Source organism: Gavia stellata, chromosome 9, assembly GCF_030936135.1.
Source record: "Gavia stellata isolate bGavSte3 chromosome 9, bGavSte3.hap2, whole genome shotgun sequence".
In the NCBI taxonomy this organism is placed as follows: domain Eukaryota; kingdom Metazoa; phylum Chordata; class Aves; order Gaviiformes; family Gaviidae; genus Gavia; species Gavia stellata.
Genome location: NC_082602.1, coordinates 22,626,899 through 22,643,739, shown reverse-complemented (window position 1 = coordinate 22,643,739; position 16,841 = coordinate 22,626,899). Strand labels below are relative to the sequence as shown.

Below are 16,841 nucleotides of genomic sequence, written 5' to 3'. Positions count from 1 at the left end.
AGGAAAATTGGGCACTAGAATGAATGGATCCTGTTGTTTTTTCTCTCACTTTCTTCTTGCAACAGCTTGAGATTTCAAATGGTCTCAGAGAAAGGGAATGACATTTCTGCCCCTTTAACCTATTTGACCTGAAATTCTGTTTGTGTTATACATTTTGTTCCTATGGGTTGTCTGTTTCCTTGCCTGTTAGTATCAGTAGTTCTGTTACTTCTTCATAAATGTTTTGAAGAAAACATTGTTTCAGATACTCTGAATCATTTGATTCAAATTTTCAACAGCGGGTGACTAAATAAGATTTTTATGAAATAAGTTTGGTAGAATATTCTGTTTGTTCCAATTCTGTTTTTATTGCCAGAAGACAGTAAGGGAAGCCTTCTTTAAAATGATGGATGACTTCTGTCTTTTTAGAAAGTGTATAGCTCCAAACTTGGAAGTGTTGCAATGTAGGAATTAATATCTCTTTAAATCTTTTTTGGGTAGAGAAGAATCTTTCTGTGTATTTTAAGAATGCATAGTATCCCTATATAAATAAGGATAAACATATTGCTAAGCCAGATGCATTTGGAAAAAATCTGTGGGTCTGTTACATGTGCCAGTTTCTGGCATGTAACTTTGATTCCGTTATTAATTCAGATTTACAGGAGTGGAAGAAGCAAATCCACCTGTAGATATTTCAAATATGCTTAAATGTTGTGGCTTTTTTGCTTTTGTTTTCTTTTTTTTTTACTGTGGTAGAAGAATTTAATGCTATATTGTAGCCTGTGCCATATGTACTCAGATAATTAGAAGGTATTTTACTGTTCGGTTTTTATTTATCATGAAGATTTTGGGCTACACGCGTTCACTATCACCAACTATAAATGAAGCCCATAGTCTTTAAAAGTTTGATTAAAACTGTAGTTATATGATAGTGGAGACTTGGGCACAACATGTCCTCATCAGAGAGAGACAGCTGATATTTCATTTGCTTCTAATAATATCAAATTGATCATAGAGTCTTGTAAGAGCAAGACAGTGGATCAAGCTAAAGACAGATATTCTTTCCTGTTACTAAATGTAATTAAAAGCTGATTCTGAATTAGTGGCTAGCATGGGAGGAGGAGAGTGAAATATAGTAACGTCTAGCTTCGCAAAACTGTTGGCTTTTGGGTTCTCTAAGACTGTGCACATAATAGTAGTAGCAATAGTAGTAATATGTTTTTCTGCTCTGATAGAGCACTGACTACCAGAAGTTTAGTTTTCATGGATGTATAAAAACTGGGGGAGGAAACTATTAAGGAGATTCTGCAGAGTTAGCAGAGCTCTGGTAGCTGGGAAGAGATTAGGAAAATGGTACCTAAGTGTGTTTTAGGACCCTGGGAACTGTAACACCGTACTTTTTTCCATCTCTCCTGGTTGTCTGCTGTGTCTTTCTCTTCTTCATTTAGTTCTTTTCTCTAATTCCTGTATGCTATTATGAGTTCACCCTGCTTCTTTACCTCGAGTGCCATGTGGTCCTTGCTCGGTATCATACCTTTATGGTATTGCCACAGTCTTGCTGGGCACCTGTTTCTTTTCCTGTGTCGTTACCTTCCCAGACTCTTGCATGTTTGTGATTTTTACTTCCAGACTCTCTTCTGCCTCTCGCCAGCAAAGTAACCACAGAAACACAAGTTCAATGTACATCTTGTAAACATTTATGTTTATGTAAACATTTTGAATAATTTCAAGCCTTGCTTTATATAAACGTGAAAAGAGTCTCTTGTAACTTGATCTTTCTGGCCACAGCTTCAAGTAAAAGCAAAGCAATAAAAACTTAAAACAAAGTGAAGCATTAAATTTTCCATGCTGAGATATGCATAAAAGCAACTGTGATGTCTTAGATTGAAAGTTGCACCAGATTGAAAGATCATTCAAACAGCTGTCTGAATGTAGTCCCACTATACAACTGAAAATGCAAAATAAGCAGTTTAATACATAAGGTGATTTTTGGGAAACACTGCCAAAAAATAAGCTAAGAAGGTAAAAATGTTTGAACTTCTCCAGTATAGCACTGCTACTGGGGTGGTTTCATCATTCACTAAGTCATCTTATATTCAGTAAAGTTAATTAAAAATATGTCTATTTAGGACACTAATTGATAATGATAGTTTTATTTTTAATGGTTTAAATTTGTAAGTTTTCTTCATTGTTCATTCAAAACACAAATTTAAACCCTCACTAGCAAAACAGAGACATATCATTTTACTGAAATAATGGAATGTAAATAAATATTGCACTCTGTCTTTTAGTTCAGCATTTTTCTGCAATGCCTAAATGGGTTTGCATAATACTTTAAAAAAGATTGTGTTTGTACAAATATCAAACTGTTTCCAGTCCTTGTTTGGAATAGTCTTTAATCAGATTTAAAATGGTAAATGTTCTTTGTAAGGTTATATAATCTCACTCAAGCATGTAAAGTGAACCATCTGTTCATAAGATACGCAGTTTAAAAACCTCAGATATAAAAAATTATGTTGCATATTATACCAAAAGCCAAAAAATTTTATTAATGAAACTGCAGTGAAACCTGTGTAAAATAAACCAATTCTGTGTTATATACTGTGATCCTTATATTCATCAGCATTCACTGATGGGTTTGTGCAGTTAGCCATGCAGAGGAACTCACGGTAGCCAGCTATTAGTGCTAATGCTGCATACTGCTGGTGTTTTAAAAAGCCTCATAAATACGAATCCGGTCCTTATAGTTTTATAAGAATAATATCCCTCAACAACTCTTTTTTACTTTGTGGAAAGACCATGTAATCTTGTGAAAGGTGGATTTAATTTATTTTTTCTTAAAGAAGGAGAAATCAGTGTACACTGATATACTAAGAATTCTGCTTTTAAACAAGATAATGTATGTTTTTCCCTCTTGCCATACATACTGCATGATATCTGATGAGGGTTATTGTTTTACATGGATTTTTCATATTCTTCAGATTTTACTTAAATGTCTTGATTTTTATCAAACAAAATCATTAAAACCAGAATGGCTTGGTTAAATGGGTTACAGATTGTCATGCTTATCCTTTGGACACCTGAAAAATAAATTTCTTGTTTTCTATTCGGAGACTTCTCATACACATACTTTATTTCATCAGTATTAAAATTGCTTGCTTTCTTGCTCCAGTGTAGGCAGTAGCTACAATTTATTATAGAAATATATCTATGGCTAATTTTTATAGGTTAGGTGTTAGAGAAGGTATGTACTGTAATCTTACTTTGTGGCAAGCCAAAAGATTTTAATTGCTAGCAATGGTAAGTGTTAAGCTTCAGGCAGACAGCTGCATTTGCTAATTTCACCTCTTAAAGCTGCATCTCTCAAGTATTGTGAACTTCCTAAAAAATGTGATATAAAAATAGAAGACATAATTTCTTCCATGTAGCATCACCCACTGAAGTATGTAGCTTGGGAATTGCCGTAAAAGCCTTATAAACGTAAGAGCTGGGGAAATGAGTGTAAAGCAGTACAAATGGCAAAACACTGGGCTTCGCAGGTGGAGATTCTTAATAGTTTGCTCCCTCGCGATCACCTCTGCATTTACATTCTGATAAAAGATAAACAGTAAATTAATTCCCATTAAAAAAAAATCGCAGAATACATTCTCTAGCAGCTAAAGGATAGTAAATAATTTTATATATATATGTGAATTATTATAATCGTGAGTATTAGAAGAAAAGGAGTAAAGTAAATCCATGGCAAATTTAGGGATACAGTTAATAATTCAACATGCATTACGTGCTGTTTCATCCTGTGTACTGTATGGAGCAGGATTCACATTGAGTAAATGATAAACAGTCCTGTAGTTTACACTTGTAAGGACTTTAAGGTCATGTGCCATACCTTGAGGATCAAGTTCCATCATGGGTGTCTCTTTTATGTCCTTCATATTACATTAGAAAAGCCTCTGAGCATCAGTAATAAGCTATATTGCTTATCTATAAGCAATATGTATATTGCCCCTGACAAATTGGGAGATTTTTGCCAACGTATAGACATGACTTTACCTAATCACTGAACTACCACTGATTTAATCAAAAACATAGGCTCATATTATTTTTTGAACGGTTGATATAGATTTTTCATGTTTAGAAGTTGAGGGTGGGTTTGTTTATTTTTTGTTAATAAAATGCTATAGGTTTAAAAAAATATATTCTTACTATTAATTCTGATAGTTGACTTTCTGTCTATTTAATTGCCTTTTTAAGAAAATACAAATGAAAAGGGGGTTCTGAAAATCAGAACAGAACTCTCTGGAGCCTTTTGGGAATGTGATGTCCTGAAAAAAGAAGGTTTGTCTATGCTAAATAAAGGTCTGTTATTGCTACAGTTGTGAAAAATTCCAAGTTAAGTAAGTTGAAACATTGAATGAGACTCAGTCCCTGACTTAAAAATATGCACAGTATGTTTGAAGATTAACACTGAGTTATAATATGCCTTTCCTAAATGCATTAGCGATATCTAACTTGAATTTATTTGAAAACTTTGATCAAAGTAAGATAAGCCTAAAAACCTTTACAAAAAAGTTTATTGAAAAGAATAGATTTCAGTGCAATTAAAATAGTAAGAGGTGATACAAAAAGATAATTTCAAAAACCCTAAAACTATACAGATTTTTATGTACTACTGTTCTTGAGATCATTGCTCAGCTACAATTTGTATTGCCCAGACATCTGATGCAGATCCTGTGTACTCAGACTCAGATTTGAAGGAAGCTCCTGTACCTCTAAAAATTTCTGAATGGGGCTGCTTTACAATAGATCTGAAATTAATTTGGCACAGTGCTGTCAGTGCTTCTCTGTATTTAGTCACTAGAAAATATTTAAATCTTAACTAAGTATCTATTTGATTTGATTTTGTTTGTTTACTACTTAATATTAGTGCGCAGTAATCCTGAAGGACACTCATTTTTAGCCATCTGAATGAAAGGACGGATGTTATTATCAACTTGTTTGAGCGGATCATGCTTCAATTTATGACTTTTCTTGTGTCTTGCAATCACGTGGATTATAGCCAGGATGAAGCCAGGATACATTTTCTCATACTTTTCAGACTCATCAGCAGTGCAGCGGAAATCTAATTATAGGTTTGCTGTGGTGATTTCTGTTCTGAAGGGAGTTTAAAATGAGTTACGTAAACAGAACTATGTAAGTCGAGTGTGAAAAAAAGTAAACTAAGGAAATAATGGTTAATATGTTGATGTGTAGATTGTGATCTGACGTTAAAGTGATATCTAACACAAAAATTTGGTCCAGAAAGTGTTACTGCTCGTTCTGAGGAATACTCGCGATGTATTTTGATCTTCTTGGCAAGGCTACTACTGCGTGCTCTTTTGGCTGGGGTGTGCTGTCTCTGGTCCCGGAGCTAGCTGGTTCAGGCACTGCCAGAGCTGCGGAGCCCTCACGCTGCTGTAGCGGCAGCCCGATAACGAGGCAGCTGGCTACTGCTGGTGCTTCATCCTCGGGTTAGGTGCTCCTCAGGTGTGATGCAGCTGGGGAGGTAGCTCTGCAAGCCGTGCAGGAATGAACTGCTGGAGGAGGAGGTGCCGTTCTGTATCCAGCTGGCTGAAGTGTCCAGAAGTCAGTGCCCGCTTCTGGCCAGGATGGAGCCTCCCTTTGCTCTGGTCACCCTGCTGGAAACCCCATCCTGGAGGTAGAGCTCACACCTGGTTTTGGTGACAGAGAAACTGTGCCACTCCAGAATACTGTCTGTGCTACTTGCTTGCCAAAGTGCAAAAACCAGGGTTTTCAATTCAGCTTCCAGGTGATTTCCATAGTCACCAAGAAATACGTGCATACACAGAATTGTTCTCTGCTTTTCTTTTGTGTGAGGTGCATCTGGCCCAGATGTACATAGACAACATCTGAGGCATCCCAATTCTGAACTTTCATTTGAATGAAGATCTTGAAAAGTTTGTTATGTCTTGAACACCATCTGTGCAGAGGAAGCTTTATGTATCCCAGGCAGCAAAAATGTAGAATATGCATTATCAGGTATTTTGGGGATCCAGTGGCAGCTATACAGTCATTTGAGAATGTCGGTGATTCCTATGGAGGCATTCCTTTGAGGATGTACTCTGGACTGTTCATATATTTATCAATAAATCACAAAATTCATTAGTATGTTTACTGATTATTGTTTAAGCAGTGTATGTTTCAATTAATATACTTAAGTTTCCTCTAAGCTGTCATACATGATGTTTCCTGAAGATTGCAGTCCTTTCAACTTACCTGCATTTCAGTGTTTGTACGTTGTTCATTTTAGCTATGGCCATTATCAAAAAACATCTCAAATTAATGCCATTCCCAAGCTATTTCAGTATGCATTTATTTAAGAGCTTTAGAATATTGTTCTTCATATAAAATATTTGGATCCATCAGTTCAATGTGCCTGGGCAGAATAAAATCTTCAGGGAGTTCAGAGCTGGGAAGTGACTTCAGTCAGCAGAAGTTCAGCTTTGATTTTCTGCTCCTTTACAGCCTATTGATTCAACCAGATCTCCCAAACTTCTCCCAGATCTTCAAAACTTCTGTGAGAAAAATCCTCCATGGCATTTTAAGTGGATAACCAATAGTTCTGCTTTTTAATTCTGTGTTTGTTTCCTAGCTGGGCTCCAGGACCACGTTTAATTTGGGGGAAATGCCCCCTCAGCTCTGTTATCTGACTGAATTCTCCTCCCTTTCTTGCTGTTTTCACTAAAAAAGCTAGAAGTAGAAAAGTTTTGCAGATATTAGGCACAGGACTCAGCAAGAACCTCACTGAATGGAGACAGCTCCTTTCATCTGCTCCCTCCTTTCTGACAGTGCTGCTGCATTTTAATCATCCCTGTTCTAGTCTCAGACTAATGAAACCTTCCAAGAAATTGGTTTTGGGGTACCAGGCTATTATGTTTTTTGGGAAGCCCATAATCCCCCCTTCTGGGGGCTGTATGATGCATTCAGATTAATCAACCAACAGTCTCTGAGTAATTCAGAGAAAAACTTTATGGTGCCCTGATGGTATTCAGAACCGCCAGAAAGGTCAATTTATACTCCTGGCTACTGCTAGATCTGACGTGAACCATAAGTCAGAACAGTCTGTAGCATACGTAGAGGAACAATTCTGTTTCATTCCTAAGTTCATCAACATGTAAAATGATATGAACGAAATTTTCCATTATCTGCATCTGACTGAAATATACCAGCTTGCTCCTCACACTTCTACTGATCTCCAGGAAAAATGAAAATTACTATTTTTTGGGAGTCGGTGGTATCTTTAGATGCTCAGTTCTGTCCCCTGATTCTGCCCAATCCATTATATCTGCCTTTGCCCATTCTGTTTAAAAATTTAGAGATTCAGATGATTTCTTTTTCTTTCTTGTTTAGTGAAAGATTTTTTATGTTTTCTGCTCTTCCTGTAAGTCTATTCTTGTCCTGCAAAAGGATGAGCATAAACTTCATGGGAGACTACTGCCTTTTGCACCCTTATTTTGCTTTTACATATACATATGCCATCTCGAGGCTGCAAAGGCTTGTTCATGCTGACCTTTATCATTTTTTGTTTGCTTTTACAGAGTGTTTGTAAGAGTTCATCATAACTGTTTATAGCAGTCCTAAGCTCTGCATTAAATAAAATTTCAACAAGTGATTGTCCTAGTTTCAAGGTTGCTTCTTAGGGGGGAGTCTGAATTCAATTGCCTTTTTAGACATTCTTTATCAATTTTGATGCTGTTTTCTCCTGACAATTACATCTTTACTACCTTAGATTAAAACAAATCTGTTTAAAATTATATTATTCTTTGAAATGTTTAAACACATATTAATCAAACTGTCATTACTACACTTGGTATTTCATACAAAACAAATATTAAAATTTTTTTGTGAGATTGCATGTTTAGCGTTTGCATTCCCTAACAGAGCCATTTCTGGAAAATGGGAATAATATCCAAAAACAATATGTAATTTTATTCCAGCATACACAAACAAATCTATGACAACCTTGAATCACAGATTTAACTGTTTTGTTTCACAATTTCTGATTTTTTTTTAATGCATTTACTTTACTAACTTTTGTTTTGTATTTACCCTCCCTTGACCTCAGTGTCATGAAGTGCTCTGGGGTTTTTTGTATTTTTCTGTACCTTCATGCTCTTCAGATATGCACTTTGTTGATTCAGTTTTTACGTTTATCAGTTGAGCGCTTCAGATAAAATTTCAGCTAAATTCAAGTTCTCATTCAGACCTGGTGCAGCGATTAGATATATCACATATAGGGCAGCCAATATGAATAGTTTTGATTTATTTATTTTTATATTGTGGCCTCTACAGCAACCGTGCATTAAGGCTGTGTTTGGGAAAGCTTCTTGAGCAAGTTCACATGTGCGACATTGGACCCTGGTAGTTGTTCTAACCTTGGTTGAAAGCTCTGTACCCGTTATCTGCTCCTACTCTTTTCTGTTGTTACATGTTAGTTATAGAAACATACAGTAATTACTGAAACAGTAGTTAACCTGTTTTCTTTTGATTATCACTAGACTTGAAGTGGGTTTCTTCCAGCTCTTGCCCTCCATACCTAACTTGTTTGATGAGGGCTAGAGCAGGTGGAACGCCGTGTCTTAATAGGTCCGTTGTCCTCTGATCCTCACGTCCTGTTAGAATGTCCCTATCCCTGTGGTACGCACTCCTGAGTATGTCCTCACTGCATAAAAGACAGAATGATTTTATAACCTCATTTCTTCAGGAATTCAGTCTTAAGAATGTGATTTATTTTTTTTTTAACACACACACACACACACACTCTCTCTCTCTCTCTCTCTCTCTGCATATATTGGAGCTATGGCTTGTCTTCTCATCTGCACATTTCTCATTTGTTGTTCGCGATTGAGTTGGGCATCAGAAAGATTAAATAGTAACTTCGATTTTTCATATTCTTTGACTGTTCTCCCTCAGGAGTGAGAGGCTCGGAACACTGTGTCTGTATAGACTTGCATAAATGGAAGCCCTATATATTTTTAGTGTTTTTTTTTTTTCTTCTTAGTACTAATGCATTTACATTTTATTTCTCATGCTTGGTTTTTAAAATAAAAGTCTATGCCCCCTGAGGGGTGAACTAACATTTTCTAATTTTTATAAGCCTCTCCTCACACTGGTATTGTCTGTAAACACTTGAATCCTTCAGGACCAAAGAATGGAACTCAGTATCAGTAAACAAATCACATTTATTGCTTCTTAAGTGTTTACACAATGGCAAAAATCAAGCCCCCAGGGAATCATATTGTAAAAAGGGACATTTGGTTTAAATTAGGTTTCCATGTGAAATATAGCTACTTTTTATGGATGTTGTGGGAACATAAACTAGAAAGAAAATCTGCACACTGTTAAAAAGAAAGTTTGATTTTTATTTTTTTAAAATACAAACAGAATCATGTACTAAGTTACTTTCTGATTCTGGCATTAATTAATCACCAAACAGAAGTTGGTAGTATAGTCCCACTTAGAAAGGTGGGATTTTTTTTTTTTTTGTTTACTTCATTTGTGATCTTGCCAATAGATAATGTGAATTATTTTAAATGTTCAGTGCATGTAGGAATTAGCAAATTTGTATATTAAATACACCTACCAATTTTGTGAAATTAAGTGAAAATAAAAATTCCAATTTATCAACTTTCACTGTCCGTGTTGTAAGAACAAGGGTTATTCAGTGTGTCCATTTTCTTCTGTGGCCTGAATGCATATTCAGAATATCTTATATTAAGATACAGTAGTTTTTTGTTTAATGTAAGTATTTCTAGAGTAGTTAATGATTTAACTGTTGTAACCTGAGTATGTTTGTGTGTAAGGTGTGTTTGCAATGCATATGTGATTTGGCTGTGAGTGTATGAGTAGAATTTTGACTCATACCTTCCTGACTGAAAGAAAGCAAAAAACCCCACATTATCCATCAAGCATGCATCAGTGCTCCAAGTGATGTTGCTTTGGCTGACTGTACTGTCCGTTTTATTTTACAAGGTGAGCTCGTGGGTTACCTGGCTGATCCTGACTGCAGGTTCTATGGAGGAGAAACGAGAAGTCTTTTCATATTTAGTACATGTGGCAAAATGCTGCTGGAATATGGGCAACTACAATGCTGTAATGGAATTTCTGGCAGGGCTAAGGTACTGGCAACTCTTTTTTTAAATGACTTTTCAGTGATAGATTACATTGCAGCTTCTGTTAAGCAGATGTCTCTGGAGAACAATGCACTAAACAGAAATCTGTGGCTAAATCACATCATCTCACCCTGTGACTTTCTAGTAATACCTTTTGGAAAAATAAAGCACGCTAAAAGCCATTTTTTTCAAAATGCTCTGGAGACACCGTTGGTTTTCCTGGTGCATGCCAAATATGTTACATTAGAAAACATACTTTTTTTTTTAAAAAAACAGAAATTTTAAAAAAGTGGAAAGAAGATGGTGAGATAAACCACAACTGCTTTCCCAACTAAAACAAATGTAACTTGGGGTTGGAGTTTCCAGAACACAAGTGAAACATTCTAAATTGTGGTAACGGTCTAAAAGGGTCAGTCTCAAATTGTAAAAAAACCAAACCAACCCAACCCAAAACAACAAAAAATCCCCAACAAAACCAACCAAACAGCTAAACCTGGTTTTTTAACCCCTCCAATTTGCTTATACTGACTGATGTTGGGATCTCATGCTGTCATGGTCTTATATAGCCAGACCTGCAGTGTCTCCAGCAGAAAGACAGAGTATGGGGTTAAAGACAATTTGTTGCTGGCTTTCCTACAGAATAGCAGGTTTGTACAGGGCCAGATGAGCAGGAAAGCAGTGCCTTTGCATGGGCAGTTAGAGGGCAGCAAATTGGAATGAACAGGGAAGAGTTAAGATCAGATTTCCCTTTTCTTAGCTTTGACCCTCCTTGTATATCGTGTTTGTGTAACAAAGCTTTAAAGTCTTTGTATTGTCGCTCTTTGTGGTTTAGTAAAGATTCTCATTGAGCTATTTGTTTACATTTTTGGTATATACAACACATTTGAAACACTCATAGACACGGGGAGTCTTTTCGAGCAGAATGCTTCCACAGTCTGCAAGCCATGTAAGTTGTGAGGGAAAATGCAAAGCCAATTAAGGGCTTAATTTTATCTCTAATGCATCTGCACAGCACAAGGGAAAGAGAGTAGAGGAAGGCTAGTGGAGATTAGCAGTGTTTCTGGGACAGGGACAGAAAGTGGAGTTAAGGACATCCTACTGTTAGCATTTCTACAGACCTTTTGGTATGTCTGGGGCCAGAGGTGGATAGAAAGGCCATACCATTGCACAGACATACAGCTCAGAAGGTGAGAGACCTCCCAGCGGTACTCCCGGTCCTTGGGGAGCATTGCGAGCTATTTCTGTTTTAAATCAAAGATTCTTTTCATCTGTAGCACTGTATTGGTGCCTGAGAGCTGCAACATAGTCCTGGTCTATTTATTTCCATGAAAATAAATAATTTATTTTGAGAGTGAAATGGGGAAAAAAAAAAATCAATGTAAATTTTTTAAAATTAATTTGATTTTTTAAAAAAAAGCTTTTGCTGAGTTTATGGATTGTTCATAATACAACTAAAGGAATTTGTAATAAACTGTCTGGTTTATCTTTATGCCGTTTCCTTAATCTTTCCTTATTTCTTCCCAGGCCCTTAAAAATTTAAGGCAATGACACAATGAAAATGTTAGAAAGCCTGCTTGTATGTCTTATGCAGCTGGGCTTTTATTAAAATGGCAAATGTTACTCCAGTAGATCAGGCTGTTTGTTTCTCCTTTTTAGTTTTGCTCTTTGATAATTCAAGGGCGGGGTGGGGGGGGAGGAAATGGTCCGCCAACCAGAATTTTTATAAAAATAATGATCTTGATTTCATTCATTCATTTCTGACTAATGATGATCATTTCCTCTATTACATCTTTGCTGCAAGAGTTGAACTTGAATGTAAATTGTTTCAAATTTTTTTAATAAATATTGTTATCTCTTTTTGCAATAGGTCAAGAAAAGTTTTAAAAATGTGGCAATTTATGGACCAGTCTGATATTGAAACCATGCGAAGTCTGAAAGATGCTATGGCACAACATGAGTCATCATCTGAATACAGGAAAGTGGTCAACCGGGCACTCAATATTCCAGGCTGTAAAGTCGTTCCTTTCTGTGGTGTATTTTTAAAAGAGCTTTGTGAAGTTTTGGATGGAGCCTCAAGCCTCATCAGACTCTGTCCACGATATAACTCCCAGGATGAAACATTAGAGGTAAATGAGATTGATATTCTAAGACGTTATGTTTATAGCCATCCAGTGCTTTATTTTATATTACTTATTATTTTATATGAAGGCATCATCTAATGAAAGTTTTCTAAACCAGACTGTTACCAGACTGTTCAGTTACATGAACCTCAATTTAATTCCCGTAGTTACTGTAACAATTTAGATTCGGTTGTTTATACCTAGTTCAGTATTGGAGTACTGAGAAATTAATGTTAGTACCAAAGGCTCATGTTTATACATTGGGTAAAGTAAGTATGTAAATCCTTAAAGATGTAACTATTTTCTGTTAAATGCTCTGACCTTCCACTTAACTCATTGGGAATTGAAAGGTTTTCAGTTCCTTAAAAATGGAATTCAGAAGCTCAGTGGGTCAAGCTTTTCCTCTATGAAAAGAAGCAATTCATTTGAGTTTCATTGTTTTGGTCTTAACATAAAAATGCCCCTGGTTACATGAAAAGATTAAGACTGAGGCTTTTAAAAAGTTTGAGGGAGTTATTGTAACTTATGTTACTTGATTTATGCAGTGATTGGGTCTGTGTAGGATTGGAAGTAGGTACAAGATCCTATTAGAAGCTAATAGGAAATACATGCTAAATATTCTTGTAAAAATTTCCCCAGTGAGAAGTAGATGACACAATATTCTATTTATTGCTATACTAATCTTTTAAGTATCTGTAGTTTGTTTCAGATTACAATGGACAAGATAATTTCTTGCAACGAGTAGGCCAAGATGGTTTAAATAATCCAGAAAAAGAATCAACAGCAAACAATATCTTTCAAACTATTCGGAGCTGCAATCGCAGTTTGGAATCTGAAGAGAGTGAAGATAATTTTAGTGAAGGGAGCAATTCAAGAAAAAACTCTTTGAAGGACAAAACCCGGTACCAGTAGGTCTCATTTTATTTTCTATCGTCACCTGTATATTTCATGTTTTTAATCTTTAATTTCCTTTTAGCAAGGCTTGCTTTTAGAAATAAGGGCAACTTTAACATCTTCCCTTGTATTTATCCTCTGCCATTTCAAAACGTTTACCCCCTGGAGTTATGCTAAGTATCTGATACTCAAATGCTTGGAAACTCTCTGTATAGTTATATTTTCCCTCATGATGTAATTACTTCCTCTCACGATAAGGGTAAATCCTTTTCGTCTTACACATAGAGCTTTAAAAATCCACAGTTACGATTACAATTTTCATCTGTGGTGACAGGAATAGCACCAGGACATATCTGTTATCAGAGCTCAGAACATTATATTCTGCACACTTGGGCAGCGTTCTGCCCCCTTCAAAATAAAGGTTATTTATTATCCTTCAAAAGACCTCTTCTTTTAAGGACATGTTTATTTGAGGCTTTTATGTCCAGAAAACATTTCTGTCAGTACACATTTTGAATTTTCAGGTTGCTGTAGTCCTGCTATTTTGCACAGAAGTTTACTTAACTTGTAAAAGTAAAGTAACGTAAGTAAAACTTAACCCATGTAAAAGCCCAGTGTTTAGTAATCTCAGATTTTCACTTCGAAGACCTGGTATATTCTGTACCATTCACCAGCAAGAAATACGGTAAATGCAAAGTTTAAGACATCTCTTGATCTTCTAGAATGTTGCTTTGTAGTGAAGTTGCATCCCATATAGACAAAGGTGGGTCAGCTTTAAACTAAGTAACCGTGTTAGAGTAACTTCAGATTAAGTAACAGAACTGTACTGTTCAGAGGTGAATTGCTGTAAAATTACATGAGGGCTTGCATAAAAGAGCATGCTTAGGTCACTGCTTGAGGTATTTTATTGATAACGTGTATCAGAAATATCCATACGTTCAGAAGTATCCAACATATTTCAGCTACTTACACATAAAATCTAATAAGTGACTGCCTGGGAAGGAACTACCATCTTCCTGTTTTAAATGCATTTATTTCATTAACATGCATTTCTGAATTTCATTTCAAATAAATAATCATTATTTCCTGAAATAATGGTTTCTAATAGAATTATTCACATCTGGCTTTAGTTGCTTCTGGAAGGTGGAGCAGTAGATTAAACCCAGAAAGACAGTCCCACTTCTCTGGCCATTTACATTGTCTCTTGACTTAATTCACTTCAAATGCTTTCTTCCAGGAATCATTTTCGTTAATTAATATGCTTTAAAATCAGCTTGCAACTCACAGTCACAACCAACATTTCACTTCGATGAACAAAGTAGAATTTAAATATAGAAGAACAATATGAAGAAAATTAAGTTCTCCTTGTTATGTGTTTAAGAAATCAGTTCTTGGTAAATTAGTTATTTATGCTTTATATTTATCTACAATCTAGTAAATTCCACTCTAATTAAAGTGGGAATTAAATGCAAATAAAAAAAGCTAGTATGACACTGAAATGAAAGTTTAAAATTTAAATGAACAAAACTGCAGATAGGTAATTAAAGTTGTGTCCTGATTCAGGCCACTAACTACTCAGTTATTAGTATCTGTAGTTCTGGTGCAGTAAGTACTGTTTTTAACAGTATAATGACTTGTAGAAAAATACTTCTGAAAGTATTAATTCAGCTCAAGTACCTGACAGACTTTGAAAATTCCTTATTCACCTGCCATCTCTTTCCTGGGCATTCAGGGTGAGGCACAGGAGCAAATTGCTGCAGAAGCAGAAGGGCCGTGTTCTGTTGTTCCTGTTGTATGGAGGCTGCAATGTTTGGTTTATTTTTAATGCTATGAACAACTGAAGAGTTCTAAGGAAGAAACTTAGGTCTCTTTCTTCTGAGACCCAAGTCATATTTGCATACAGTATTATAAAATCCAAATTATATAATAATTATGTATTACCTGATAATTGTAGTATTGTGGTCATAAAGGCAGAAAAATACACTGTTTAACATGTTTCTTGTTACTTTAAAATTGCAAGGAAGATTTTCAATTAGTTTGCCTTTTGCTGATTTGGATTAGTATTGTGGAACATGAACCCACCATAGCTGGTAGGTTAGTTTGATTTGAGGAAAATTAAAGGCATCTAATAAAATCAGTAGGTAGTGGGTATAATTGCTTTTCCAGTTGTGTTAGCAAATAAACTCTGTCAGCCTGTAATCAGTGACCTGTCTCATCACCCTGAATTTCTGTACATGCCATAAATATCAAACTTTAATCTTTATTAGAACTCTGTCTTGCCAGTTCTCAAATAAATAAAGGTAGGTAGGAAAAAACAAAAAAATTTCAAATTTGAAATACAGTTTTTATAGATGCAATTTTCCCCTTTAATACTGCAATCTGTTTTAATGTTTCATTTATCCTTTCTTTTCATTTCCTTGCATCTCAGTGCAGCACATGTAAAGAAAGCTGATTCAAACAGAGTTCTGTAAGTGTGTTCTCAATAATTGATAGCTGTGTTGCTTTTGGCAGCTCGTGTCAGAGGTTACGTTTCTGTATATGATTACCTGTGTGTGCTTGGCTTACCTGCTTCTTGTACATTTTAACCTGTAGCATGCTGGTGCTATCAAATGTGAGTAAGGCATAAACAAAGCTCTGCCATTTCTGTCTCCACTATATTAGACTCCTCCAGCCATGCACATCTAGTCTCAGAATAAACTTTCTAGCATTTTTTGGAGAGTCTTATTTAATTGTTTTGAGGGCATGAGGGGAAAAGAGCTGCTTTAGTTGTTTGTTTAATTTGAAAATCTTAATCTCGTATAATACAGGTAAATATTTTAATGTACATGTGTCTGGTAAGACTCTGGTAAGACAGTGTATACCAGCTCAGTTATAATGCATGATCTTTATTTTTAGGAAGACTTCATAAGGAAATAGAGCTACAGTTAAGGCTGATACAGTTATTCTGCCTTTGTTTGTCAGTCCCCTCACCACAAGCAATAAATCCTCAGCCTGTTGGCTACTTTTAGCTAAATTTGGCACAGAGGGGTAGAGGTGTCACTGACTAATAAAATAATAAATGAATCATTAGAATTGATGTATGGAATAACGGAAAAATTCAAATTAATTAGTGCCCTGGGGAGAGAAGAGTTTGAGGAAGAGCTAATGGTTATCCATGCTGTTTAGCTTAGGGAGATGGTATATGTGACTTGGAGCAAGTCGCAACATGAATCGTCTTTTTCTCAGCTGGTAGAATATGGGTAGGAGCTGAGAGTACTGTGGCGATATGAAGGGGAAGCACTGAGGGTATTAGGACAAGATGCCTTGAAGACTATGCAGAGGAAGCTGGTTTGCATTTTATTGGCCAGATATCCTTAGGAAAATGTGCTTCATTAGTCCTACTGTACATGGAACAGTTTGCTCTTTTTCATGTTCATTAAAGCAGCGTCAAAATATTGAATGCTTGTTCATTCGTACGTTTTAGAAGCTTCTGTAGGGAAGAAACTTTATTTGAACTACCTCATTTGTTAGTTCAGTATTGTTGCTCTGTATATACTGTTTCTAATTATGGTAAAAATATTTCAAAAATTTTCGTTGCTGCATACAAGTTTCATGTTAATATTTTGCTTAAGTAAAATTAAGTTTTCTAATGGAAAGTATCCGATAAAATTCTCGCTGCATTCTTATGAGGAGGGCATGT

At 35.7% G+C, this 16,841-nt stretch overlaps 1 protein-coding gene across 1 annotated transcript in view; it reads left to right on the top strand.

Moving 5' to 3' along the window:
* Positions 1-16,841, top strand: part of PLCE1 (phospholipase C epsilon 1) — a 135,471-nt gene that overhangs the window by 81,928 nt on the left and 36,702 nt on the right. Inside the window, exons 4-6 of the mRNA XM_059821533.1 lie at positions 10,009-10,154; positions 12,016-12,274; positions 12,968-13,176. Of these exons, the coding sequence (XP_059677516.1) occupies positions 10,009-10,154; positions 12,016-12,274; positions 12,968-13,176 (614 nt within the window). The remainder of the gene's footprint in view (positions 1-10,008; positions 10,155-12,015; positions 12,275-12,967; positions 13,177-16,841) is intronic.